This window comes from Solea senegalensis, linkage group LG12 (assembly GCF_019176455.1).
Source record: "Solea senegalensis isolate Sse05_10M linkage group LG12, IFAPA_SoseM_1, whole genome shotgun sequence".
In the NCBI taxonomy this organism is placed as follows: domain Eukaryota; kingdom Metazoa; phylum Chordata; class Actinopteri; order Pleuronectiformes; family Soleidae; genus Solea; species Solea senegalensis.
Window position 1 is genome coordinate 16,998,680 of NC_058032.1, and position 26,774 is coordinate 17,025,453.

Sequence of the window (26,774 nt, forward strand, 5' to 3'; positions counted from 1 at the left end):
CTTTGCTGCCTTCTGGGTTTGATCATCTCCTCACTTACCATCACACACTGGACCCCAGGCTTACTGAGCACACTGCGGTCTGCTGCAGCGGGAGCCCCACTGCCTAACACTCTCCCCCTCAAGACAAACTGACTTGTCACGTTCCAAAATAAATATATAAAATTATCCAAATTAAAGCACATCAAAAAAGATCAATAAACAGTGCTGCAGCCCAATTAAATCCAAGCTGAGGAAAAAGCAATTAAGGAAAAAGGCATGCTCAACCAATTTATTCTCTATACTAATTAAAAGAGTATTGTGGATGCAATCGCTCACCATCAGCTGTTGGGGTAAAGGGATCGCGGGAAAAAACAGTTGTGATTCGCTCCATTAGCAGTTTGCGAAGGAGGGGAAAGTGAGGAGAGGCAAGTGAGGAGAGGCTGGCATTGCGGCAGCACACTATGAATTGGTGCACTGGGAATCACGCAGCTGTGTGACTAGGTTAACTGTGACTCATCAGGCGCACGGCCGCAATCAGACAGACATGAATTAAACAGATGAAAATCGTCTGCTGGATCTTCATGGCTCCTCTTCACAGCCTCCAAAAGACTTGAGAGCCGAGCTGAAAACAAGGGGTGGTGGTGGGGCTGACAGGAAACTTAGCCTGGGGAGTACTGGAGGGCTCTAAACTTCTACTTAGACAAACAGATGGACTGGACTACAGAGAAGAGGCAAGCAAATCACGCCACAGGTGGCTTCAGCTATGAGGCTACAGCTTGCCAAACATCCAGCCAGCTACAGTAGAAAGACACTCAAGCACTGCACGATACGGCAGACTTCTACAGTCCGTTTATAATTTTCACTACAGTGGTACTGCATAAACATGGGATCTAACTATAGTCGTTGAAACCATACCTGAGATGAGGTATCGTAGGAGGACGGGGGAGAACTCCAGGAGGCCTGAGAGAGCAGAGCACAGCTTCTTAATATTTGTCAGCACACTATCGTGAACAGAACTGCTTCCTAGATAAGTGTCAACTCCACAATTGGGAAGTGTCTTTACTACACCTTCTAGTCTAAGTCTAAACCAACGTCTTCACGTGAAAGTGTACGTGCACTTGTGTCTGTACACGTGTGTGCACTTGCTGAACATGTCTAATGTTCCATCCCACAGGCCAAAGCGCTGTACAATTAACATCCCACCACGCCAAGTAATTACACATGCAATATCCAATCACTTCTTATCAACATCAGCAGTTTGACACAGCCTGCGCCGCAGCAATCCACAGGTACTCAAAGAAAGATGGATTGGTGCGAGGGGTTGAAGTAGACATGAAAATCTATCTCAGTTATTCTACAAATAGAAAACCAATTGCATGTATGTAACATGATATTATGACAGATGTGGGGGCAAATGTGTCCCTGCATTCTAATCAGATCAATGCCGTTCTCTATATACAATACTGCCACTGTCGTTCACACACTCATCGTGCACATTAATGTGGGGTTTGAGACCTGTGCAGCCTCAGCAGCTGTCTGTTATTATGTACGTAAATGGTCTGTATTTAGTGCCTTTCTAGTCTTGATGACCACTCAAAGCTGCTTCACCTTACAGTTTTCACATTTTTCACCCATTCACACCCATTCACTCACACAGCACATTCTCTATCACATATACTGTATGTGCACGGGCATGATACACCTGTCTGTCCTTGAGCTGTGCAACAATATTGGTAAAGAGTTGAAGGAAGAGGGACAAAGAAAACTGTTTTGCAAAGAAACGTTCATTTTAGCACATATGTGTGATGTGCAAGAAGTGACTAAATCTGTACATGCGGAATCTAATTTAACTAATGAGATGGTTAATACAATGTTTACAGATATGGAGAAAACAGTGTGTTTTAGAGGACTTCCATGAGGACTCCTCACTAACAGACTGAAGGAGTGAAGAATGTGAAGTTTCAGTATTTGAAAGAAAGAAAAAGAACAAAGAGCGAGTGAGTCACTGGGTTACATCGTCGACACAATAGCCTGTTTGTCAGTACATGCTTATTCAAACTGAAATAAAATTTGTTCAGTATTAAGTGGGATGAAAACAAGAGAAAGCAGAACAGGAGCAGAACAAACATGTCAGTTAAAACTGTTCGTGGAAAATAAAATGTAGCCGCCTTGTTGTGAAGCAAGTCTGCTGGAAGAGGTCTCCCAAAATACCTGTGTATCTGTATCCTACAGAATAACACATAGAAGAACTGCCTATATAATGTGTTAATGCCTTTGAAAACCTGTCACTAATCACTGTCACAAAGAGGTTTACCTTTGCTCTCTTAGTCCCAAACCTACTGCAGTGACTCTCATTCTTTTGTGAGCTATACAGATGCTTTTTATATTCTTATACGTTGTATTTGTCATAATGACAACATACAATACGACATATAAAAATAATGCAAGGAAAAAAACTCTCCCGTTGATATAGGCTTCCACAATTAGGATGCAACCCATTAAAGCAGGCAACTCACTGAATCTTAGATACTGATGTACAAAGAACAGCTATTTGTTATACACGAAGAACAGTTGCTGCTGCAGTTGTTCCTTCGCTCAGTGGGGACTTTGGTTTCCTGCACCTGAGATACATTATCATTTGGATGATTCCTGCACCACATGTTGTATCTCAGAAAAATAGGTGACACTGGGGAAAAGGCAGCATCTTGTTGCAACTTGAACACAACAGTGTGAGTGGAAATGGCACTTGCAGTGATCCATTAAACCAAATGTACTTCCCTTGATAAAACCCATTATGGATGAGTGGGAGTGAATGCGTGCAGTGCGTGGTGTGTCTGTGTGGTGTATGTGTGTTTGTGAGTAGACAGCTTTGTGGGATAGGGGCCTATCATTAAAAAATCATTTGTGCTTGTTAGCAGTTTGACAGGCAAAGTATAGGCAGCAGGACACTGCATTATGCTAGCTGACTTTCCTTCACCACACCGTGTAATTCTGAAAAGCAGACAGACCTGTGGGCCTCAATGTCTGCAATTATGTTGCCTTTTTTGCAGATCCAACAGGTTACAATGCAGGCCACCCTCGGACAAGCCATTTTGAGCTTTAGAGGGAGTGCCAGCTCAGAACAAGCTCTGATTTGCCCTGAAGTGCCAAACTAGTGAACAGATTTGCTCATGTGTGGAGGAAGCATCAAAATCAGGAAGCAAATGGCACTGTGCACAGCAAGTTCTCTAACAATCCCCCGGAATAGCTGAAATGATTGTTAATAACAGTAAAAGCCTTATTTTCTTCTTCTTTACAGTGGGGGAAGAGCAGAATTTAAAGCTAATAGCACTGTGCAATGTCTTAATATTTTCCATTTCCATTCAATTCAAGATTAATCTGCATAGTGCCCCTGTTTTATTTTATGTAAATTAACACAGAATAAAACATTCACGCAAGCTGTGTATATGTATATGTTCATTACTTGTCATACACTTAAAAGTTAGGAGATATTTCTATAAAAAAAAAGAGAAAGGAAAGTTAGGGGAAACTGTAGAAATGACAAATAGAGACAATATGGCAGTGAGGCCCCAAAATTCAAGGGTCATATATTCCTGCTCTTCTGGGACAAACCCCCAACTGAAGCTGCTCTACTGTGTCTCTTGCAATCTGCCACACTGTTCTTTCCCCTTGTTCCTCAGTACAAGGCAAAAATGTTTTGTTGTTTTTTTTTAATGCAAAATGTTTGAAATCATTGGTTCGCTCACTGCACTATTTAATAAAACTAAGGATAGTGAAGGAGAAGTGGATAATAGGAGATGATAGAGAATCGGTTGCAATCGTTTCTCACTTCATCATTTCAACATTGAATGCTTTAAAACATCACTGGTACTTTATCTGATCTATAAAAACTGCAAGAATACATTGTATCATGCATATGTGCCATATAATGTTGGATCAGAAATGTTGCTTTTTCCCCAAAACAAAATATTTAAACTGTAATGGTTACACCTCTGCCATGTGAAAGTGTATAATACCATCTAGTGTCAATTCTGTTTTGGATGAAATAGCTTCAGATTTTCCTCCCGTCACATGTTCCTCTAATTTTCATCATCATTTCTCCATCTTTGCCCGTGTTCGTGGAAATGGAGTCTTTTTCTCTTTATATATTCCAAAGACAACTGATGAGAGTTCATGAATTCTGAGAGATGTGGTCAAATTAATTAATTTATTATTTGGTGTCAAAGCAACGGAAAGAGATTTCGAGTTTGGTTCACACAGGCTGTTACTGTTGCTGCGCTGTGCCGCGTGAGGGCAGGAAAAATATAATTGATCTTGATATGGGAGGAAAGTGAAATGGAGAGTGAGCTGAGCTGCTGACGAAAAGGAGGATCATAAGACGAGGTAGTAAAGAATGATGAAACTCATGGTCATGGTAAACAGGTTGTTGAGAAAGACCGACAGAGCAGGGCTTTGTCAAAGTGTATTCTGATACAGTGAATGCACCGGAGCAAAGTGGAGTTTGGCTGTGACTGAAATAAGGTTAAGGTTGAGGGTGAGTGTTGTTTGTGAGACGGTATAAGAATGAGATTTCTGAGATTGTCTATTATTACTCGGGCACTCACGCGCACACACACACACAGCCGTGCAGAATAGTGACAAACATTTCAACAAAGCTTGGTTTCCATGGTGATGAGCGGGGAAGAGGTGTATGAAATGAAGTGAATGTAGCACCAGCGTATACACACATTGGATGTGAGAATGCAGATGTTGATAATGAGTTCAACAGTTTCATATTTTTCATCTGTAAGTAAAACTCTTCCCCTCGCTTCCGTCACTTAAAACGTGTTAACACGTCAATTCCGTGTTCACAGCTCATTTTTCTCCCCGTGTGTGATCAAAAAATTTATTAGCACAATGTTAATATTGTGCTTTAGTTGTGCATAACCATATGATAACTATAGTTTATTTACTACAGCATTAAATTAAATGATCTACTCTTATCCACGGTGCACTTTCTATGCGCAGATAATTGTAAAAAGGGAAGTATTTCAAGGAAACTTGTAATAGATAAGAAGGTTGTCAGTGATTGTACGATGGGTATCTGCAGACTTCCTAATTTAAATGCAATTTTCTTCATATGACGACATGACAACGATGCGAGGAATCGTGAGGATTCTTCATGCTGGGTGACGCAACACTTCTGTCACTCGCTTTAGCCGCTCGAGTTCAAACATTTCAACTCGAGAGAACCATGTGAACAATTCAAGGACCTTTGAAAAAAAAAGAGGGAGAGAACCTGGCGGAAATGGAGCGAGGAAGTTGAACAATCTGATCAATTCTGAGAATATGTTTGTCACTCGATTGAAGCCTCACAATTTATCATGAAGGCAGTTAGCTCGAGCGTGACAGACCCTATAGCAAGTAGTCGGGGGTTGTGTTTACTTGCATTAATCTGTGAGTTACATTCACAAGGGTTTATAGGCAGAAGTGTAGTTGATTTCCGTGGCCTTAGAGTAGGCCTCTGAAACACAAGTCGATTCTTATTTTATATTGTGACAGTTGTCACTGATCTACAGTGTTTGCTCAGTGACATAGTTTGACTCCCACTAAAAGGAACGCAGTTTGCCTTTTATATAAATAAAACATAACAACAAACAAATACAGATTATTCAAACACTGTAATTAATCGTGACAGACACCAGAATAAAGATTTGAATCCTTGAGCTCGTATTTTTTACACAGAGCATTTTGGCTGCTTTTTTTCCACCACACTGTTAAAACGTACACTATATACAGAGGCTATAAGAATGTGGAATATAGTGTCTTATAGCTTTTGTTCAGCACAACCAACTACATAAACAAACCTAAGCAAAAAAGTACTCAAAAAGTTCGCTTCCCTTTTTTCCCCAAAAAGGGAAGAAGAATGGTCTATTTTGTGACTTCTGCACAATTATTGCTAATTTATATCACGACTAAAAATGTGATATAAAAGGAAACATAAGTTTGACTCAACAATACATAAGAAGACAAAAAAAACATATTGTTTTAAAGCTGATTATGTGACTACACACACCCCACGATGTCCATATAGTTGCGTGAGTTGTGTTATTCCCACTGCAAATTGCCATGGTTGCACCTGCGGCACAGATCCGTGTCGTGCGAGCATGAAGAGCTAATGAAGGGATAAATAAATCCATTTGAAAATGTACAGTTCCAGTGAACAGAAATGTTTCCACCAATGACAAAAAAAAAGAAGCTTTCGCTGGTGTCATGTTCACAGTGAGTGAGTGGCAGTGAGATCTTTCCTGTGTGACTGACATGTCATGACAGGATGATCACACTGACACATGACTGTGTGGTGCTTGGTGACAATTATCAAAAACTTATTCCACACATAGGTGCACATGTGCCTCCTCACTTTTACGCCTTTGCACAAGGCACGTTATCCGTGCGGCACAATAACGACCTAACAGGTATGCCAACACGGAGTGCCATGGTTAAACACTTCCCACATGACACCCGCTTGTTTGGCTCCAGTCTGAGCCATGGGGCCCTTACACCTCCTAATGAGGAGACTAAAATAGGTGTGACAAATGTCATCCGTCCCTTGGCTAGTTCTACTCCTGCCCAGAGGACAGCGGTCTGCCTTGGACAGGACATGACAGGACATGACACAACACCATGCACTCTGGAGGGGTTCTTGTCGTGGAGAGGTGTACCACTGAGAGGTGAAATATTTCTCATCTATGAATAGAGGCCAAAGTTGACTCGACAGGGAAGCATGTTGCTTATAGAGCTTTGGTTACCACGTGACTCATCTTGTGTTCACCCACCGTGGTGGCAATAAAAGTTTCCTGCAAAATTGAAAGGTGCCAGTTCTGGTTTCAACATATCTGCGTTCATGGTTTAAATCGGCAGCGATCAACTTTCCCTCATCCGATTTTCCAGAATGCTTAGAAACATAAAATAAACACAATATATTAAAGCTACTAAATGTTGTATTCTATACTTGGTATGAGGTGATAACTACACAAGAGGAATCCATTGTTTGACTCTGATTGTCGTCTAGGCTCACTTGGAGTGCATTTTATGGCAGTGGCAACTCTTCTGTCTCAGGATCTTTGGAGATCAGTAAAATACTTTCTCCTTTGCATGTCCCTGACTGTTTAATCCACAACAGCTATTTGCCATCTTCGATTTCTATTACCTGGTATATACAGTATATGGGATTAAACAGTGTGGCTACCTGCCAAAATTCCGTTCTGACTGATGTGCGACAGGTTTGTGTGACGTCAGTTTCATCTCCCATCTTACATCTTTATTAAATATAATAAAGATATATATATTTATAAATATTTATATATAAATATAATATATTTATTAAATATAAAGCACACAATGTTAGGTAACTGCTGATTAGACTCGTAGTTTAAGGCCAGCGAGTACTTACATTCACTGCAAAGACCTGTGTTATCACCAGCTGACTGAACCAACCATGCAGTCTGGAGTCAAGCACAGTCAACAGAGTGAGTGAATGTGCACATATGTAGATTTAAGTCTCAGTATTAAAAATACCAAATGACATATTCCTGCACATTTTTAAACACCAAGGAAAACAGCCTTCACGTCCATAAATTTTAAAAAAACGTCTGCACGTATTGTTTTCCCATCTCAAGGGTTTGTTTGAAGATGATTAGTAGGAAGATTATAATCATGGTTATGATTTGAATTGCTTGTTGAACTCTGGATGTCATGTTGTGCTGTTTAGTTTATATTGGTCTATATCTCTGCATTTACTAAAGATGTTAAAATATTCTGTTTTATGGTGTTTGTTTTTCGATTATTTGTTTATGCCATAGATATAGATCTATCTCTCTCTCTATATATATATATACGTATATGGATATATGAATAAAAAGATCATGATTAAACATTTTCGTACTCCTCCTTAATTTCACCACAGCTGTTCTTTGTGACCTTCTTTTTCTTCCTATTATTATGATTTATACACATCAATAATCAATTTAATGGAAGTAAAAAAAAAGGGGGAAAGCAATGGTAAGGGGATGAGTTGAATAGCAGTGTCCACCTCCCACCACAGGTAGTACACTATATTTTAGACAAATATACTACTTTATTTCACCCACTTCTTAATCATTCTCAGGTTCTACCCCACACACTTGCAATTACACAGGTAAAAATAGAAACATACATAATTTTGTCCACAGTCAGAGTTATGCATCCCAATGCCATAGTGTATCGTAAAATAGATACATTTTCCTCGTGTCTTCATGTCCTCTCTTATTTCCACCTTATTTATTTTAGTTTGCATTCAATTTTGAGTAATGAAAGCACGTCCAAGAGTCTGTTTAGCTGGAGAGTAAAACAACAACCCCTGTGTGTCTGCTGTTAGGTGATCAACAGTGTGAGTATGGTGTCGTTTTTGTGCTTCTACAGTGAATATGTTATGAGCTGGGACAGACTGTGAGACAGTGGGCCCCTGGGCACAGATGGGAAAAGCCCCCCACCGCCGCGCCTTTGTTATTTGACTGAGGGCCCCATCAACACATCAGGGGTGGCTAACATAGCCAAAGGGGCCCTTACATAATGAAGACATTACATAATAAGCAGTGTTCTTTGGCTGAGGGGCCCTTCTAGAAATGGGTGAATACCATAACTTTCAATTTGTTATCTTAATGTACTTAAGTCCAAAGATATCGTGTAGACATAGTTTATGATTGAGGGGCCCTATTAAGATATGTCAAATAACATATCCAGTGTTATTTGGCTTCAGGGCCCCATTAAAATATCGGGATAGCAAAGATATTGGGATAGTAGCACAAAGGCTTGAGCTTCAGGGTCCCCTGAGCCATTGGCCCGGTAAGCCCATTCAGTAATCCATCCTTGGTTATGACAGCAGTAAGAGAGAGAGAGAGCCAAAACTGTGAGTTTGTGAGTGGATAAATAAACAATGAGCTGAAGGTCACTCTGGAAGTTCCAAAAAAGCTGCGCTCTGCATTGAATAGCAACACCTTTCACATTGCTCCCATGAAGACATTTCATTTATTTATTTTACAAAAATATATATTATTTTCAGGAAATGTTTGATTTGCTATTTACTGTTATTATAAAATGTGAATTACAGCTACTCAAAATATGTGAAGAGACCTGCTCCATTTATACATATACTCTGTATATATTCAAATGAAGGAGTTGGATGACAGTGTGCATCAAAAATCACACTTGTGGTCAACAGCATAAACACCAGCTTAAGTTAATTTGCAAGGTGAATTAAACAAGGCTAATAATCATTAGCGTTCAAAATTCATTGTACAAAACCTTCAGCTGCAGCTTCTCCTTTTAACCTGGTTTGAGCGCCACCGTCACCAGTGAAAATGACAGCTGTGCTAGTGGAGGCTGTCGTATCACATGTAACTAATTAACCTGATGACAGGCCTAAATTAAGCTTGGCTGTTGTCAGTTGTGTGCTCTCTGCACTCCACTGTCAAGTACTTGTCAAAGATAGTTTGAGAGAGAACAGACGCTACACCGTGAGGGTTTCTGAAGTACCACCAAATCCATCCGACTGAGACATCATAGCATTCTGGTTCATGTCCCCGTCATGGACATGTCTCCAAACCTTTCATTCATATCATATCAATAAATGAGGCTTCTCGACTTTTGATCACTGCCCTTCAGTGTCTGGAGGAAGAACAGACACAATGCACACTTGTGTCATTTATATACTGTCAGAAAGCCAACAATGAAAGCCTTGGCTAAAGGCATACAAACAAAAAAACAACAAAAAATGTTCACATCATAGCAGAGTGTGTGTATGTGGCAGGAAGTGCCTGCTGTCACACAGGTAGTGGGGATTGTGATCATCATCCATCACCCTGTCCCTACACGACATCGTTCTCATACACATTTTGCAAACTCTGAGTTTTTATATATGTATATATATATATATATATATATGTATATATATATATATATATAGAGAGAGAGAGAGAGAGAGAGAGAGAGAGAGAATAGAATGTATTTTTTGATGATGTATAATAAGCAATTTAACCTCAACACTAAATGTCATACAATAGTGGGTTTTAAAAACACTTGTTAATGCTATTAGTTGCACAACATGTCATAGATAGCAGAGCCAAAAAAAATAATTTAAATGTTGTTATTTTAGTTATTTAAAAAAGGGACAGTACACAATAAAATATTAAGCTTGTATCAAGTCCCTGAAAGTAGACCGGGTATTTAAAATACATCAGAGACAAGAAAGAGCCAGTCTGTTATTTTTCTTCGACTCGCTTGCACTGATGGCATTCTCCCACCTTGTCTACAGTTGTTAAAAAAAACCCTTTTTCCAGCATCTATGTAATTGGTGTCATTTTTGTCACAAAGGCAAGGACACGCATACAAGTGTCTAAGATATTTGGCCTACATCCGCACACAAACACATACACACATTTAAATGATGTGGCTGGGGAACATGTTTAATTACAACCTAGGAAGCAGGCGTCTCAACTGAGAAAAAAAAAAACCACACACTTGATAACAGTGACATTTACAATCTGCCTCATTTATCAAAAGCTGCCAAAGCAGAGTCAAATAGGGTCATTACATAGTAAACATAGATTAACTCAGGAAAACACACACACAACATTGTCTGATAAATGATTTTTCTTCTGAGAAAAGTGCACATGTAATCATGCATTGGCCAAGCCTAGGCAATGAAATGACTAATTATTTATTTAATTATGTACCGTTAAATTTGTTCTTGTGCAATATTTTTGTATGAAGCTGTAAATAAGAGCCAACATTTGTTCCTTTAACATACATTGTGCGGGTGTCTTCTGCTATTTGTCTTTGATACCAATTCCTGAACCATACTTTTTTTAAATACCATATTTATGAAATTCATTCTGCAATTGCAAACCACATTACAATCAAATGATTTAGTTTTGTTTTCAGCTCCATGACATTTTTGCAGACTCAAATGGACCTAATGAAAGAACTTACACATAGTGTTTGTATCATTTCTTTAGTTTTTCTGTACGAGAAACCTTTTCATTTTCCTCATATTTCCCGTCTCTCTCAGTGTACGCGGGTTTGTCATTTGATGTCATTTGGCTGGCATAACAAGAAGCTACTGATGGAGATTCACTGTGATAAATACGTAACCATCTCAGTTAACATTTCTGCTCTCATCTAAGGGGCTGTCCACATGAAAACCAGTCTAGGGGAATGCGCTACAGTATTTATTTTTTTCTATCCAATCAAAGTTTTACCCACACGGAAATGGGGCTTTGAAAGTCCTTTTTGAAAACGGGTCTCAGAAAGAAAATCTCAAACCGTACCCTTGCGTTTTCATATTTCACCAAAGCCCTACTTTGGGAAAACGATGACGTCATAATCCCACCTCTCTCTTGCACTCACATTCGCTGTCGCTCATTTTTGTCATTGTCATCTTCCTCTTTCTGTGTTTGGAGGTTTTTTAGTCTGCTCGCTTTTAATTTCTTCCCTTAGACACCTTCATTTATTCTTCATTCTGCTTCGGTTTCTGTGATAGTAAACACTGTAATGTATACATATTCAAAACAAGCTTTATTTTAAAAAAAAGCACCACGTACCTGCCTGGCCTATGTTCTACAGCGTTTAGAGTAATTTTGGGGGATTTTGTGATCTGAGAGGATTCTTCAGTTCTGAATGGTGGAAAACCTGAGGCTGGATATCTGTCTAATGAGTTGTTATGGTAAACAATGCAGGTATTTTACCCTGTAACCCAGTTTCCAGTTGTTAGTTTCACCTGAAAGACTTCAACACTGGGTCACATGATTTCTTTAACGTAACGACACAGTTATGCAACTTTACTGAACAAACACAGTTACTGTGGCAAGTGAGATGCATTTCAACGTTTGCTAATGGTTAACGTGACCTGCTAACATCTTAGCACTGTTGCTGTCCTCAGAAGATTTCTTTACAATGCACTTCAGTTAAAGGAGGCTGTTAGATTGTGCACTTAAGATCTTCTTGTTATACATTCATTCATTAAACAAGTGGCAGCCCCTGAAGCACAACACAGACACACACTCACTTCTACTTTGGGGAATGAGCTCAATCTCTGGTCGTAACTTCCTGCACTCATCGAGACAGCCAATCACAAACACTATTAGGTCCAGCATGCTGCGTGCTTATTGGCTCGCTGACGCTGATGAGATTAACTCCTTAGGCATCTAAATTTGGTATCAAACAACAACACATGATATATTGCAGTTTGATACCTTGATGCAAACATCAGTGCCAAAAGTCCACACTTTCCCAATCACAGTGCCAACAGGGTTTGACTAAATGAAGCCACTGTAGTGATCACTCCTGCTCAGTTCATACAAACATTTCTGTACATACTATAGAGTTTGTAAACTAGGCACTTTTGACATACAGAAACCTGAGTGTGTGTCTGTTAGTGACAAATGCTCAACCAGATGTTACACAGAGTTAAGACCCCCTATAAAGGTATTAAAGGCAGCCTGGCACAGATGTGGACCACACAAACAAACAATTCACGAGTAGTTTCCCGTCTATAAAAGTGCGAATGCGGAGATGGGGTGAGTAGGAGTGCATTGAGGACTGGAGGACTGGAGCTGAGTCGGCCCCCAGGATATTCTTCAGTGATTCCACTGTTCTATTGTCGCATCTACGGGATGCTTTTGAGTGTCAGCAGCTGGCAGAGGCACAGAATGCCAGAGTGAAGACAAAGATAAAGAGCGATCGGAGGAAGAGGAGAGGGATTGTATTTAATCTCACTGCCATTTATTTTTAATAGCATGCAGCTGCTTTGTTCTCTTTTTGATCATCAGCAGCCCAAGTTGACTGTAACCCAGTGGAGAGCACGGACACACACGTACACTGAAAGAAGCAACACAGTCTCTGTTTTTCTTTTAGTTTTAGTTTTGCACTTGTTTACCCACAGTGTTCAGTGGGCAATTCCCTGTACACTGCAGTCCTTGCCACTGTCAACCATACTGTTACCCTATGGAGGGCTGCAAACAGACTGCTTCTATGATACTCAACTGCTGCAAGTAGAAAGCAATTAGCAGTCAGCGTAATATCTGGAACTGTGAGCATGCACTTTTCCCTTAATGTGACCCACCACTGTGCTGGAGCATCGGCCAATAACAAGCCACTGAAGTGACAAGGACAAGAACCCTCACCAGCTTCCCACCAGTGAGCAGAGCAGCTGCAGCTCTTGCTGTCAGAGGCAGAAGCACCAATACCAGGGATCAGAGACATGGTCACTGCAGTGATGAGTAAGACGGTGCTTCTTTATCTCTGTACCCAACACATTTGTCTTGAAGGGTAATTCCTCTGATTACTTACTGTGACTTTGATGATACTTTAAAAATAACATCATTTAACATGGTCAAGGAGGAATCCTCCATGGAGGTTCCACTCCTTCATTAGCGACAATCTTATCACTGCCCCCAAAGGGATTGCTCTCTGGGTTAAGTCCATTTTATACTTCTGTGTTGAATCGGTGCTGTATGTTGCAGCTGTCTACTCTATGCCATATTCTCTCTCCAGTAATATGATCAGACCTTGATACTTAGACTTGTGATCAATATCTAATCAATGTTTTTTGGCCAACGCAGATACCAATCTTGGGAAACCAGTCTAGCCAATGACCAACATAGTGTCCAATGCTGATTATTTGAAAATGGCAAAAACAGGCTTGATTTATCAGTCTACTCCTTGCACTGGCTATGGTGTAGGCTCTAAACATCGATCCTGTGCAATATGAATCAGCCTTAAGTGTCTGAATCTTGCCAAAGAGGGCACAGTTTGAGAGTCTAATGTTGCTGTTGTTCTCACAGATACAGGTACGTCCTCTCTCCCCATAGAATGGAGATACAAGAGAATGCAGAGGATACATACAGTGTCTAGCTTAAAGCCTCCTCCCCGTCACCCAGTGCATTTTCCTTACAATTCAGTCTTAAATACAGGCAGTGGAGGGAATGCCAGGAATCTAATTGGCAACGTTTTTGGACAAAGCATTCCTTGGCTACTGTGGTCATTTATTTCATTGCATGTCTTCAATGGTCATATATGAAAACATACAGTACATCCCAGAAATGTGAGGTCAAACCTATGTAGGGAATGGGACAACAGGCAAAGCCTGTGTGAAATGTAGCACAGACACAAAGCATGCCTTTTCTTAAAGCCAGAGAGAGCATAACAAATGTGTGATGTGACCACTAAAGCAATAATACAGGAACAGCAAGGACTTGAAAGGTGGAAAAAAAATGTAAGAGGAATAGAAACCAGCCATGAAAGGTGTGACAAAAGACCAAAAGAGGACATAAAAGAGAGAAAAAAGTATAGGGGATGGAACGATGGACTATCAAAAGGTGATGCACTGACTGAAGAGATTGGGATATTGGAGACAGTAAGGCAGGCAGGTGGGTGGTGGATTCTCTGTTTGGTTTCCAGCCCTGGGGGCAAAGCAGCAGAGGAGAATGTAGAAGGGCTCATTTAGATCCCAATAAAAGAAAAGGCCAAAACCTCTAGAGACCATAGTAGCTGTGATGACTAGAGGTAGGCGTGCAGGGATGACGCATCCTGAAGATGTACTGAACAGGAGCTGCAGAGATGAACTTGGAGGGAGACCAGGAAATGTCCAGTACAGGTTGAAATCTCAGCTAGACTGATGGATGAAAGACAGCAGACCAAGAAAGATATGCTGCAGTAGAAGAGCAAAGGATAATGTGCTTCTGTTTACTGCCCAGAGTGGTGTATTGAGTTTACACTTTAATATAGCTGTAATGGTTTTGTCTGTTTAACAGTTTAGACCAGATTAAACCCCTGAAGACAATATCAAAGAAAAAGTGAGACCATCAAATTTCATGTGGGCAAAAATAACATAAAGCTTCCAAATATATCTATTATACTTTTTTGGTCCATCAATGAGGCTTCTACCTGATTGCGATCACTGATGCTTTCAAATATGTTGCTTTGTGGTGTTAAATGGTGAACATGAGCTAATGAGCTTTCCAGGCTGTTGCATGTTATGGTGAGGAAAGAAAGTGTTATTTGGTGGTGCTTATCCAAGCTGACTAGATAATAAGTGTGTAATGGGGAAACGGTGGAGTTGCGATCCAATGAAAGCAGGGGGTCTGCTGGAAAACACGTCCGAAAAAAAAACCACTTTGTCAAATTCTGCAAGGAGCCATTTGGCATAGCTAATGTTGAAACACTAAAAACTCAAATTAAAAAAGGATTTACTCCAAATTCACACATGTTCAGTGTAGTTAGCATCTTCAGTCTGTATCAAGTTAGTTAGATTCTTTCAAACAGGTAGTTTATCTTTCTTCCTTTCTCTTTCTTTCTTTCAATGGTGCAGCGTTGTTTATCTATGAACATATGAACATAACCAGACAGCTTAACAGAAACATATGATTTTTTTTTCTTTTTTCTATCCACCAACTATCATCAGTCTGCTCTAACTGAGAGAAACAGCTGTCGGTGGACACACTACTGATTTTTGACATCTGGCGGACATTTCCCAAACTGCAAGTATGGGCGAGGTAAAAATGTGTGGTGCAATATCTGTGGTCAGTGTTTCATGCATATATTCACTCAGCATAATTCTATATCATAACTTATTTAGAAAGAACAGCAAAGAAGGCAGAAAAAGATGCTACTCAGAAGCACAAATATGGGCAAAGGAATAGAATAATTAGCAGGACAAAATGTATAATAAACATATTATTGGCATGTAACTGTGAGGCAGACCTAAATGCAATCAGTAACATCAGCTTGTTTCACGTCTTCTTAACATAACACACTGTTTCCTAATGGGCTCAGAGATTACTCCAAGGAAAAATATTTCTTGCCCAGGAGGAACAGAGACGCCAAACATAAATACACAGTGCCCCAAAAGAACTCCAAACACACACTAAACATACTCCAAATGTGGCTCTGAGGGGAGATGACGCCCGCTTTTAAGTTGAATTCATGCTTCAGGAAACACTAAGATTCCACTAATGCTTTTTTATGCATCATGATGTCCACTAAGTAAGAGGTTTTAGAGGGCAATGATGATATTTGATATGTGTAAGACTGCAACCTAAACCCGAGCACAGCTTGAGAAAGACAGTTTTCGTTTAAGCAGGTTTAGAAAGAACTGAGATAACCTATTTAATAAACAGGTTATAATGTCTAAAAGCATGATTGATGGCAGAAAGTGACCACACCCTGGGGACACATGCTTTACACCTTATAATTAATCACTAATACCAGAGCAAATGGTTTCTAAAAAAAAAAAACATCACCAAAATGATTGACTTGCAGAAATGTACACTCTGCAGGTATTGAATAAATGCACCGTAAGCAGTGAAAGCTGTGAGAAAGCCTTAAACTTTGCTCTGACTACTTGAAGTGAGTTAGTATGCTAAACAAGTATATGTGCCTCATTTTGAATTGTATGTGCATGTTCTTATGTGCATGGTAGGTGCCCCAGACCCACCTGTTCATTAATCACATCTTTTTGTCTCGATCATGATGGCGGTTATAAAGAAAAGTCAATATGCATTAGCACACCACAAAGCTATAAACCGTCTGTGATACAGTAAACTATTCAAACAAAGTCTGAAAATAGCTGAGTGGCCTCAAAACTTCTCAGCAAGAAACAGAAATGCCATTATGGCGCGCCAGATAAAGAACATCATCATTAGAATTTAATGAAACTTAATCATATATTCTAGTGTGGCACCATCGGTGCATTATTTACTCATACCACAAGTCATTTCAAGTATCAAACCTCTCCCTCAAAAAAGTGGTGAATATTCAGTAAAGTAACAAGAGCATTATCTGGATCCTGGATCCGTTTGTGTCTACTCGTATCATTATGCCTCTAAACTACAAACTACTAAAAGTAAGGAAAACATTGTTTCATCCATCATTTTCATGCACTTGATATAAAAATATTTGTTTCAAAGAGGATGAAAACTCTCACACTGTCTTTCTCACTCTGACTCGTTTTCTTTTTCCCTCCTAGCACTCCTCCTCCTCCCGTCGTGTCACAGTCCATATGGTGCTGCAACACTGTTGGTCTCCTGTGGCCACACTTCCCACGATGCATCTGTGGATCTGAGATTCGCAGGGAGCTGATAGGATGAGAGGACCGTGGTATCGACCAGCTATCGCCTGGTATGAGGTCAGCCCAATGCAGCAGTGGAGTGTGTCCGAAAAGCACACACCAATGACTTCTAGGCTCTCATCCATCTCCCTACTCCTCTATCTGCTATTCTTACCTTTGTGGTACAAAGTACGCTCTCTGTATGTATTCTTAAAAAAATATAATTTCCCAGTTCCATTATATTTATCTTTAAGCTACTGTCAGCTTGATCTATTTCTTTTAGTTCTTGAAACCACTCAGACATTAAGCCTTGGGAGTAGGTCTATCTTACAAACTATAAAGAAGATGCTCCATTTTGGAAAATATATCCAAGGACTGTCAAACATCTGCATTTCATCTGTTGTATTGCACTGAGATCTGTTTTCTCCTGCCTGTGTCCATGCAGAAAAAACAGAGCTTAGCACAGATCAATCCCATTGAGTCTGACTCCTTTCACCAGCCGGATCAATACTCACTGTTTCATGTCCCTCCACAACACACACACACACACACACACACACAGAGAAAGAGAGAGTTTAAAGACATGCCTATGAGAACAGGTCCACCCCTTTAGAGATGACCTATCGGCCTATCGGCTGACTTGCTCACCGGGGGATACAGAAGTTCATTATGACAGGCTTGGCTGTGCTAAAGGTCTGTATTGGTCCTGTGCTGCAAGTGCAGCATTTACACCAGCTGATTACATTAACAGCTTGCCACGAAAGCCTCACAAGGAAACACACAGTGGCTAAAAGTAGCATACAGCTGGAAAACCTTTACATGTGCAACAATGTGACTGTTAAATGTGTGATACCAGATGTTAGGACTAGAGGGGGTTCTAAAAGTATTTGGCAATGCCTGCATGGCACACCCATATGTGTTGGGCACTGAAAACTAAAATAATTAGTCAAATTTTGCGAGTAAACACTCTTGAGTTTTTAGCTGCGACAGGCAGCCTTCTGTATTTGATATAACAGGGTCATACAACATCTCATAAACTCCTTTTAATCCTTTTAATTTTTAATATCCCAAATGTATTATGCAAATGAAATAATAGTGCAACAGTTTGCTTATTTACTTCACAAGTGCAGAGAGCATTTACTAAAACATTATGCCACTCTAATCTCTGTACGGTTAATATCAAAGATCATTTTAATCCTATTTCAGAACCATGCCACCTGCAAGATGCATGAAGATGATGTGTCTCTCAAACTATAGTTTTTGCGGTCTTAAAAAGTATATTTTTATAGAATCTTCAGTGAAGCATAGTGTCCCCCGAGTTACTGTGTTTTACACTTTGAAAGGTCTGGTCTGAAAATATCTACACTAACCCACCTTGGCTGGAATACTCGTCTGCCTCGTGGTGAACCAGGTCAGTCACGCAGCCTCCATAGGGCAGCCTCTTTTCATGGTCGAAGGCCTTCAGTGTCTCGCTGGAGCTGTACGACTTTTGGGTCGGCACCCGGCGCTCATCGGTGTCCAGGGAGGAGGTGTTGTACTGGGAGTCTTTGGAGCAGCGACCGCTGGTTAGGGTGCGGTGCCTGCGATCCTTCAGATCCATGGTGGTGGGGAGGTTATGGTTGTGAAGAGGAGAGATGGAAGTGAAGGAGAAGGCGGAGGAGGAGGTGGTGGTGGCGGTGGTGGTGTTGGAGGGAGATGGAGGGGCCTCCTAGCTCCGTATTTGTCAATCTCCACTTCAATCACCTGGAAACCAGAGACAGAGGGAGGGAGAGAGTGAAAAAGACAGTGAAAGGTTGGTATAAATTTAATAGAGGCACCGCTGTGACTCACTCTTGCTTTGCCCCCCAGAGAATGTAAAGGGAAAAGTTTGGTAAGCATGAGCAAGGAAAATGGACATTTGAGCAGGCGAATATGCAACAAACCAGAGTATTGATGCGGGATAAGTCAGGCTATTGTTTGGAGAAACAGAGCTGCCAGCGCTGTGGTCCACAAAGACAGTCAACCATTGACTGAGCAGATGAAAAATGGTCAGCCAGCATTTAAATCTATGACATGAAAACGGAGAGTGCCTCAAACATGGTGCAGTCATCCTAAATTGATGTCAGCGGTGCATGAATACAGAGACTCGAAAGGAAAACAATGATGACAAGAGGGGGCAGGGAAAAAAAACAAAAAAACCTAAAAATGAGTGGGTGGAAACCTGAGTGAAAAGACAAACAGTATGATGGGAGAAAGGATATGGAATATGTAGATTAGAAAAAAGTAAAGGATGAGAAAGAAAGAAAAACACCCGGATGCAACAGGAAGGATAGAAGAAAAGGAGAAATGACTTGAGGGCATTGCTAGTCTCTCCCTCATTATCAGAGTGAGAATGAATCCCGCTCCCTTAGAGGCTGTAAGGGATAATCAAACACACCCAGACGCACACGCACGCACACACACACTCGCACAGATATACAGTATGGAGGCACCTGTGCTGAGATAACAGTGTTAAGCGAACGTGACGCAGCTTCTAACAGAACTACACATGCACATCAACACATCTTGTCCTCTTGAGCTCACGTCTGATCTGTCCACCTCTGTCGCATCACCACCAGTCGGCTTTTAATCTATTCAAATTGTATACTTGCGAAAGCAGATTATACACGATTATGATGCTAATATAGCACGATACTAGTATGATGGCCTGGGGCAATGCATTACATTAGCAGCTAAAGATCAAAGTACAACAATACAACAACCAGCGGTAATTGACAGTAATGCTTCCAGCAGCTGCGTGTATGCGGTATTTATGGTAATAAATGGGTCATCCATGTTCCTGTTGCTTGAGGCTGAGGGAAGTCTGGTCCACCCATTGCATTACAGCGTAGCATTGCATTTTCATCAAAATATGTTCCTGTCTGGACAGCATTTATTGATATCAGAACGGGCTGGGGGATTTATAAAGAACATTCATCGTTTGATTCAGAGTGTGTGATGTAACTAATTGCATGCTGGGATGGAGGAAGAATGAGGAGGGAGAAAAAGACAGAGAAGGATATAGAATGTGAGTCAATCTATTCAATGAGAGCTCATTTTAAAATGCTTAGAAAGTAGTATTGAAAAGTGCCCTGCAATGTCCATTGATTAACAGTAGGTATTAAGTCTCATAAAGAGCTCATTATGCCCCAGCATCCATCACATGAGCTATTAGGAGTTGAACCTTAATGTGTTTGTACCTTGAGTGGAGCGCGAGGAGATAGAGAGGGATACTGGCTGGAGAAATGTGGAGACATTCTGACTGGCATTGTGCAAACAATGGGAAAACTGGGCTTTGTGAGTGTGTGGAGCATGGGCTCTGCATGTCTGAATGATAGAGCTAATGGTTATTGTCATGATCACGTTATGATCAAAACTTGGGAACAATTACTTTTTTGTTTTCTTTAGAGTTAGATAGATACCAGCAACTATACATTCTACAAATTAATATACATACATTAGTTGTTTATTCCTTTACAAGCATGCATAAAAAAAAGTGTAGTTTTTCGAGAAAGTGTCACCTTTTTCAAGCCGAACAACTCGGGATGTATAATTTAGGTCTATTGTTAAAACTTCACCACTTCTATCATCACATCCTAGAGACATGCAAAGTTAAACAAATTCAGCTCAAACACGTGTGTCTTGCATATAAATTAATTCAAACAAAAGTCATGCAGTTGCTAATCTACACAATAACTCCATCTGCTAAGTCTTGAGTTCTTAAGTTCATAAATCCATGGTTCCTTCTTTGTTACACGTCTTTGTTGCTGTGACACACAAACTCTCTGATAGAAAAGGAGTGAAGGAGAGGAGCGAACGTATCTCTTCCACAAAGACAAAATATCACAATGTCATTTGCAGCTCTACAAATAACACATCATTTGCCCTGTCACACAACATCTGCACCCATAGTGTTGCTGTCTGACACCTATACAACAACAGGTGATCCAGGAAGTCACAATACCTAGATGTGAAACTATAGACCCTTAACAGCTCTAGAACTGTGGGAGTTTTGAACAGCAGTCATTTTGACTTGTTTCAGCAGGAAAAACAAAAGCACAGGTGTTACAGACAAATTAAATGACGGCACTGTTCAATTTGAGTAAGTTGGAAGAGTACGACTGTGAGTCGGAAGGCTCCCTGAAACTGAGGCAGCTAAATGGAACTCAGCCATTAAAAATTCAATCACTTACACCTGTGCTTTTCCCTGTGACCCGTTTGACTGTCTTCCACGACAAAGACCCATGTTAGCCATGTTTTAACGAAACAATATGCTGTGTGGGTGCCACCATATGTCTCGCTATGAGGATGTCTAATGTAGACAAGCTGCTTATTCTGTGTTTTTAGTAAAACTGCTCTTCCCATAGGTAAATTAAAGACATCAGATGAGATGTTGTGCTTGTAAATTGGATGTTAAAATATTTCTCGTTTTAATCTAAACAAGGCTCATTTTAAGGACACAGATGTAATTATTTTTACTCCCTATTGGTAGTCGCATGAAAGAAATGTTGAATGAGAGATATTTTTAGCACAACCTATAACTGTGTGCAGTATATATGCAGTGCTCAGCTAACTGCTTCTCAGACAAAAAAAAAGGTACATTTCCTGAAAGGTCGAACTATTCCCTGAATACTGGTGTCACATATATGCACGTCTACAGATAGGGCTGCAGTTACAGAGATGAATAGGAGTTAATTTCTGCAGGTGACTGCAGCAGTCGCGGTAGATCGACAGGAGCAGTCAGCAGGTGTGATGTCAGTCTTGTCGGAGAAAGGACAGAGAGTGAGAGATAGATGGATAAAGTGAAGAAAGCCAAGGGGGTCAATCACGAGATTTAAGAAAGCATATCAATCACACTCCTCCCACACAGGCATTTCTTTCTCAAGGTCACACAACCCCTGCGCGCACACACAAATGCTAAACATTTTCTTGTTAATTACTCCGATGATAGCAGCTCCACCTCCCACCGATCATTTCACTAAAACAGATGATCTCATTTATCAGACATATAATGACTTGTTGTCAATCTGACTGGGTACACACCCAACTTTCAAGGCATGCAACCGACCAACATGCAGAACTGAGCAAAGACAAGCATGAGAACAGTGGTTCTTGACAGGCACCGAAGGCTGGTTAGATGAAGGAGAAAAGAGACGTGTGTGTGACCGTGAGGTGACCATGAAATCCGTCCAGAATGAGAAACATAATTGGAAGACGACAGGGAGGGCGGGGAATTCATTTTTGAAATTACAGAGGTGAAGTTTGGTAAAGATAAAGGCCTTTTCACTGCAAATAAGCACTTAGGAGAAAGAAAAAGAAACGAGAATAACACGATGTAAATCCTCTGGTAAGTCACACCCAGTTAATATGAAGTTAATGACATCAGTGGATTAGCAAGCATCAAACAAAATTATTTCCCAATTCAGTCTGGTCAAGCTCTGAAGAAAGACGCTTAAAGAGAAGAGGGCAGACGGATCTAAAGCTTATCACGAATCACAAGCTTCTGAAGTACTTTCTCGGATATGAAAACATAAGAAAGTAAGTATCTTACTGTGTCACATTCAAAATACTGTATATATGACACATTGTCACAATAATAATAATAATAAAATAGTAAACATGCCTTCTTTGTCTCGTTTGACTGCTTGTTGAATTCATACTAAAATAGCTCACTTAGTCTCTCCTCAATTGAAACAAATATGTAAAACAAGTAAAAATCAATGTAGTCAAACCAACGAGCCACTTTATTTTTTATTTTTTATTTTTAGAACAGCAGTGTTTTAACAAGTGGATTAGCACATTTACGGTTTCAATCTGCCTCAGGTCATTTGTGTTTTGTTGCATCATGCTTCAAATCTGCCTGAAGATAAAATGCCGCAGGGACAAGCAGCTTTGGGACTGTGTTGATCAGAATCAACCAAGCTCAGCTCTGCGTATAATTTCTCTGCATTTGCAATGGTTACCATGTACATTGGGCAGATATTCAGAAAATAATTAGCTGCAAAGTCTCCATCCAGCCACTGCTCTCATTTATCACACAAATAAGCATGGAGGCAGTGGGTGAGGGAGAGTATAGCTGCTGTTTGGTGCCATCACACTGTGGGAGACTTCCTGTCCAGATGACTCGTACTCCAGCCAACTGGAGGAGGCTGAAGCAGGGTGTGTTCCCTCTCTACATGAGGTACCAACTATCCTGACATTTTCAACTTCAATCTTTTTATATAAGACTTGGCCAAGACGGCAACATCAGAGCGTTTTTAGAGCTACATGGAGCTAATAAACTGGAATATTTGTGCAAAAACAGACAAAGAAAAAGAAAAATCAATTATCAAAATGATTTTTTTTTTCTGATAGTTCACCATTTAATTGGGCATCAGGTCAATTTTTTTACTTTCTACTGTATACATCGATTGTATCTGGCTGATGTGGGCATATTTCAATGCACTGGTATTGGCTAAAACAAAGCGGATCATTTCACTGCTGTTCTCCGTTGTGTTTTGTCCGCCTCAGCTTGTTAGTGCTGCACCTCGTCTACAAATTAAGACAGCCCGGCCTCACACTGCAGCCTCCCACTGCATAAGCTGGTGGAAATGAGTGTGTATGAACACGACACATTATTTGAGCGCAGCAGTAAAGGACAGTGAATTTAAACACTGAGGTTGGACTCTTAGGTCCAACACTAATAATCATTCGGCTAGCAGCTTCTTGTTTTTAGAGGGTGCTAAGTGTCGCCTTTGCCAGTTAAAATGACAAATGTCGCGGCAGTACATCACATCAGCTGCCACTAATTAATGTTAATTTTGTCAGGAACTTGATGACAGACTGAAATTAAACTTGGCTGTTGTCAGTGCGTTTGCCCTCTGCACACCGCTGTCAGTACTTCTCAAAGATGGTGTGTGAGGGAAGATTCCCCATTCTGTAACGACAGTGTAGATATATGAGTCAACTGAGTGTTTCTTTTGTTCCATCAAATTCAATATAGTGAGTCATCATTCTGGTGGATCATGCCATTCTACTCTCAGGGGTGGCATCCTCTCAACTCTCATTCAATGTTCATTTATATCAATCATACAAGATTAGAAACATTATATTTTGGGTTTGGTTGGTTTTGATGATACATTTTGTCTTAAAAAAAAAAATTATTTCAAGCAAATAACATTACTTTTTTTTTTTTTCTACTAATGCTACTCTGGCAACTGTTTTGCATGCACTCCGTTTGCTTATCTCATCCTTGGATTAGAGCAAGTCCTAAAGCAGCCATTACCTGGCTCATTTAATTCAATTGTAACAAACCAAAACCAACAATCAGCCAACAAGACTGGCAGCTACAGCCTGACAAAACACAGCATGGAGACTTTTCTTTAGAAAATCATCCACTCAAACAATTATCTTTGTCAACAACAGATGAAGTTGTTAATGTGCTCCCTCTCACTTAATTTAAAAATAAGTTAAATAGCAAAACATGGAATTGTGGAGCAAAAAAAAGGGGCTATAAAACATTTGACTTCAGTTTTTTTTTTGTTATTGTGTTTCTTTTCACATGAAGTTGTTTCCACAGTTTGTTCACAAAGAGAAACGGATGAAGACACAAGGAAACAGAGGAGTGCATGGTGTGGAGAGAGGGGTATAGAGAGTTGATGTGAAATAAAATCCTTATGAGACTTGTACTCAATTACACATCGCTACATTTGCATTTGCTTTCAGGAAGAGCATCCCAGTGAAAGTCCTATGATGATCATATTACACATGCAGTTTGTGAAAGCATCAATTTACATATTTAGATTCCCTTTAAGAGCAGCTCATATTTGACATCATACCTTAAATCCTAGTGTTTCATTTGATCTTTTGCTGGACTTTTCTAAAGAAGCAATGGATCAAATGTATACAGCTGGTATAGTATAGCATTTAATGTGTCATTATGTCCATTAAAAATATAATGGATTAAGCTGTATGTTTGTTGTGGTTTATTTTCTGTGTGTGTGTGTAGAAGAGGGAGAAAGTGGAAGCTCCGCTGTGAGGGTGGGCCACCCTGATTACCGTGCATGCTAAGTTTTATTTATGTACACACACACACACACACAAGCCTAGTATAGGCTCTGATTGAGAGGACCCTCACCATGAAGAGTCATTAATCATGTCTTCGATCTTCAGGGGCACTGACAGTGTACAGGAGAACGCACACACACACACACATGTACACAGCCCATCCTCAAGCACATATAGGTCTACACATGGGACTGGAGCTGCTTGCATGGCTCCAATTCAACTGGAAACTGTGGTCCATTTTGAATCCAAGACGATCTGTGAGCCAACAGCTGAGGGGCATGCAGGACAAGACACATTTCATCACTCTCTCTCCCACACACCTCGCCCCATTACCTCCAACACCTCTTTGAGCCAAATAGGAAAAAATCACTTGCTCATTTGCTGGTATTTGCAGTATTGTCATTGTCATGTGATATTAATGCACTAAGGTCATGTTTTTCTTTGCTTCCATGTGGTATTAGCACGTTGCAGCAAGGGTACAAATGTTATATTGCTGAAATTCACAAAGCTATCACATTTACATGATCATATTCACAAGGTCACTGTTTGATTGTTGTGTCTTCTTGTCGCATGTGCAGCACACAGTCTCATGCATCAGACGTTGGAGCCGCTCATTAGCAGCGGAACAGAGGTAGATTTCACAAATGAGGCCGTCTTTCATCTGCACTGCCACGCAACAATAAGGTCACTAACGGTAATAATACAAGATATATTCCCTCTGAGTGAACTCACTTGTATCCCAGCTTTCATAGTTCTGCCAGTTACATGTAGTTAGTTAGACACAGACTCTCAGGCTGCACTGATCTAGAAAAAAAATCACTGAATCCCTGAAACATAGGAAAACATTGATTAAATATAATGTCTAGTGGACTAATAGTTGTTTTTAAGTTGAGGCTTCTGAGATAATATCGAGTTCACATTCTGTAAAATAGTTGCTGAGCATCACATTAAAAATAGGGGACATCTGCCTGTGATCAGCCAGCCTGAATGAAGTAATAATGAAACACCGTTGAGTTCATACATGAGTGGGGATTGAAAGGTCTTCATATATGACTCATACTTGTGGTCCCTGCAGGGGATGAGGATGGAAGTAGCCACACTGATCAAAAACTGTGACACCACCTCATCTACCTCCCATTTTCTCCTCTCATCCTCTCATTTGACTGGGTAGAAAAGAAGAGGGGTGTGCAGTCCTCCCTGCTCCATTCCTCATTCTCAGTGCCTATGTAACTACCACAGTGGGCTGCAGAGTGCCACAGAGCCGCTGTTTATTAGACTAATCCTTAAATCCACATTCTGCAGGCCTCGCAAACGCCTCACAGAGCTCTAATCTGACTCGAAACAAAGGGATTAGAGACGACAAGGTCCTTCTCTCTGTCTCTCCGAGTCTGCCAGAGTGGGCTCGGTGTGATGCACATGTGTGGAGAAACACACTAGCACAGTTGCATGGCTCCCGCCTGTCACACCCATATTTGCTAAAGACTGATTGCCGCATGCAAACCCTCACGCACACAAACACACACATGCTTCCTGTGAACACAAGCTGGCTGTGACAATACAGGCAGTTAGAGCCAAGGTGCAAACAAACTGGGTAATTACACATAGCTCA

The 26,774-nt window shown here is 40.5% G+C and overlaps 1 protein-coding gene across 2 annotated transcripts in view; it reads right to left on the reverse strand.

Moving 5' to 3' along the window:
• Positions 1-26,774, reverse strand: part of tenm2a (teneurin transmembrane protein 2a) — a 206,023-nt gene that overhangs the window by 135,821 nt on the left and 43,428 nt on the right. The window contains exons 2-3 of one of the 2 annotated variants that reach the window (XM_044040584.1): positions 18,476-18,844; positions 895-939 (exon numbers count right to left, since the gene is read on the reverse strand). In XM_044040584.1, coding sequence (XP_043896519.1) covers positions 895-939; positions 18,476-18,701 — 271 coding nt within the window. In that variant the 5' untranslated portion in view covers positions 18,702-18,844. The remainder of the gene's footprint in view (positions 1-894; positions 940-18,475; positions 18,845-26,774) is intronic. The other variant, XM_044040585.1, reaches the window with a different exon arrangement.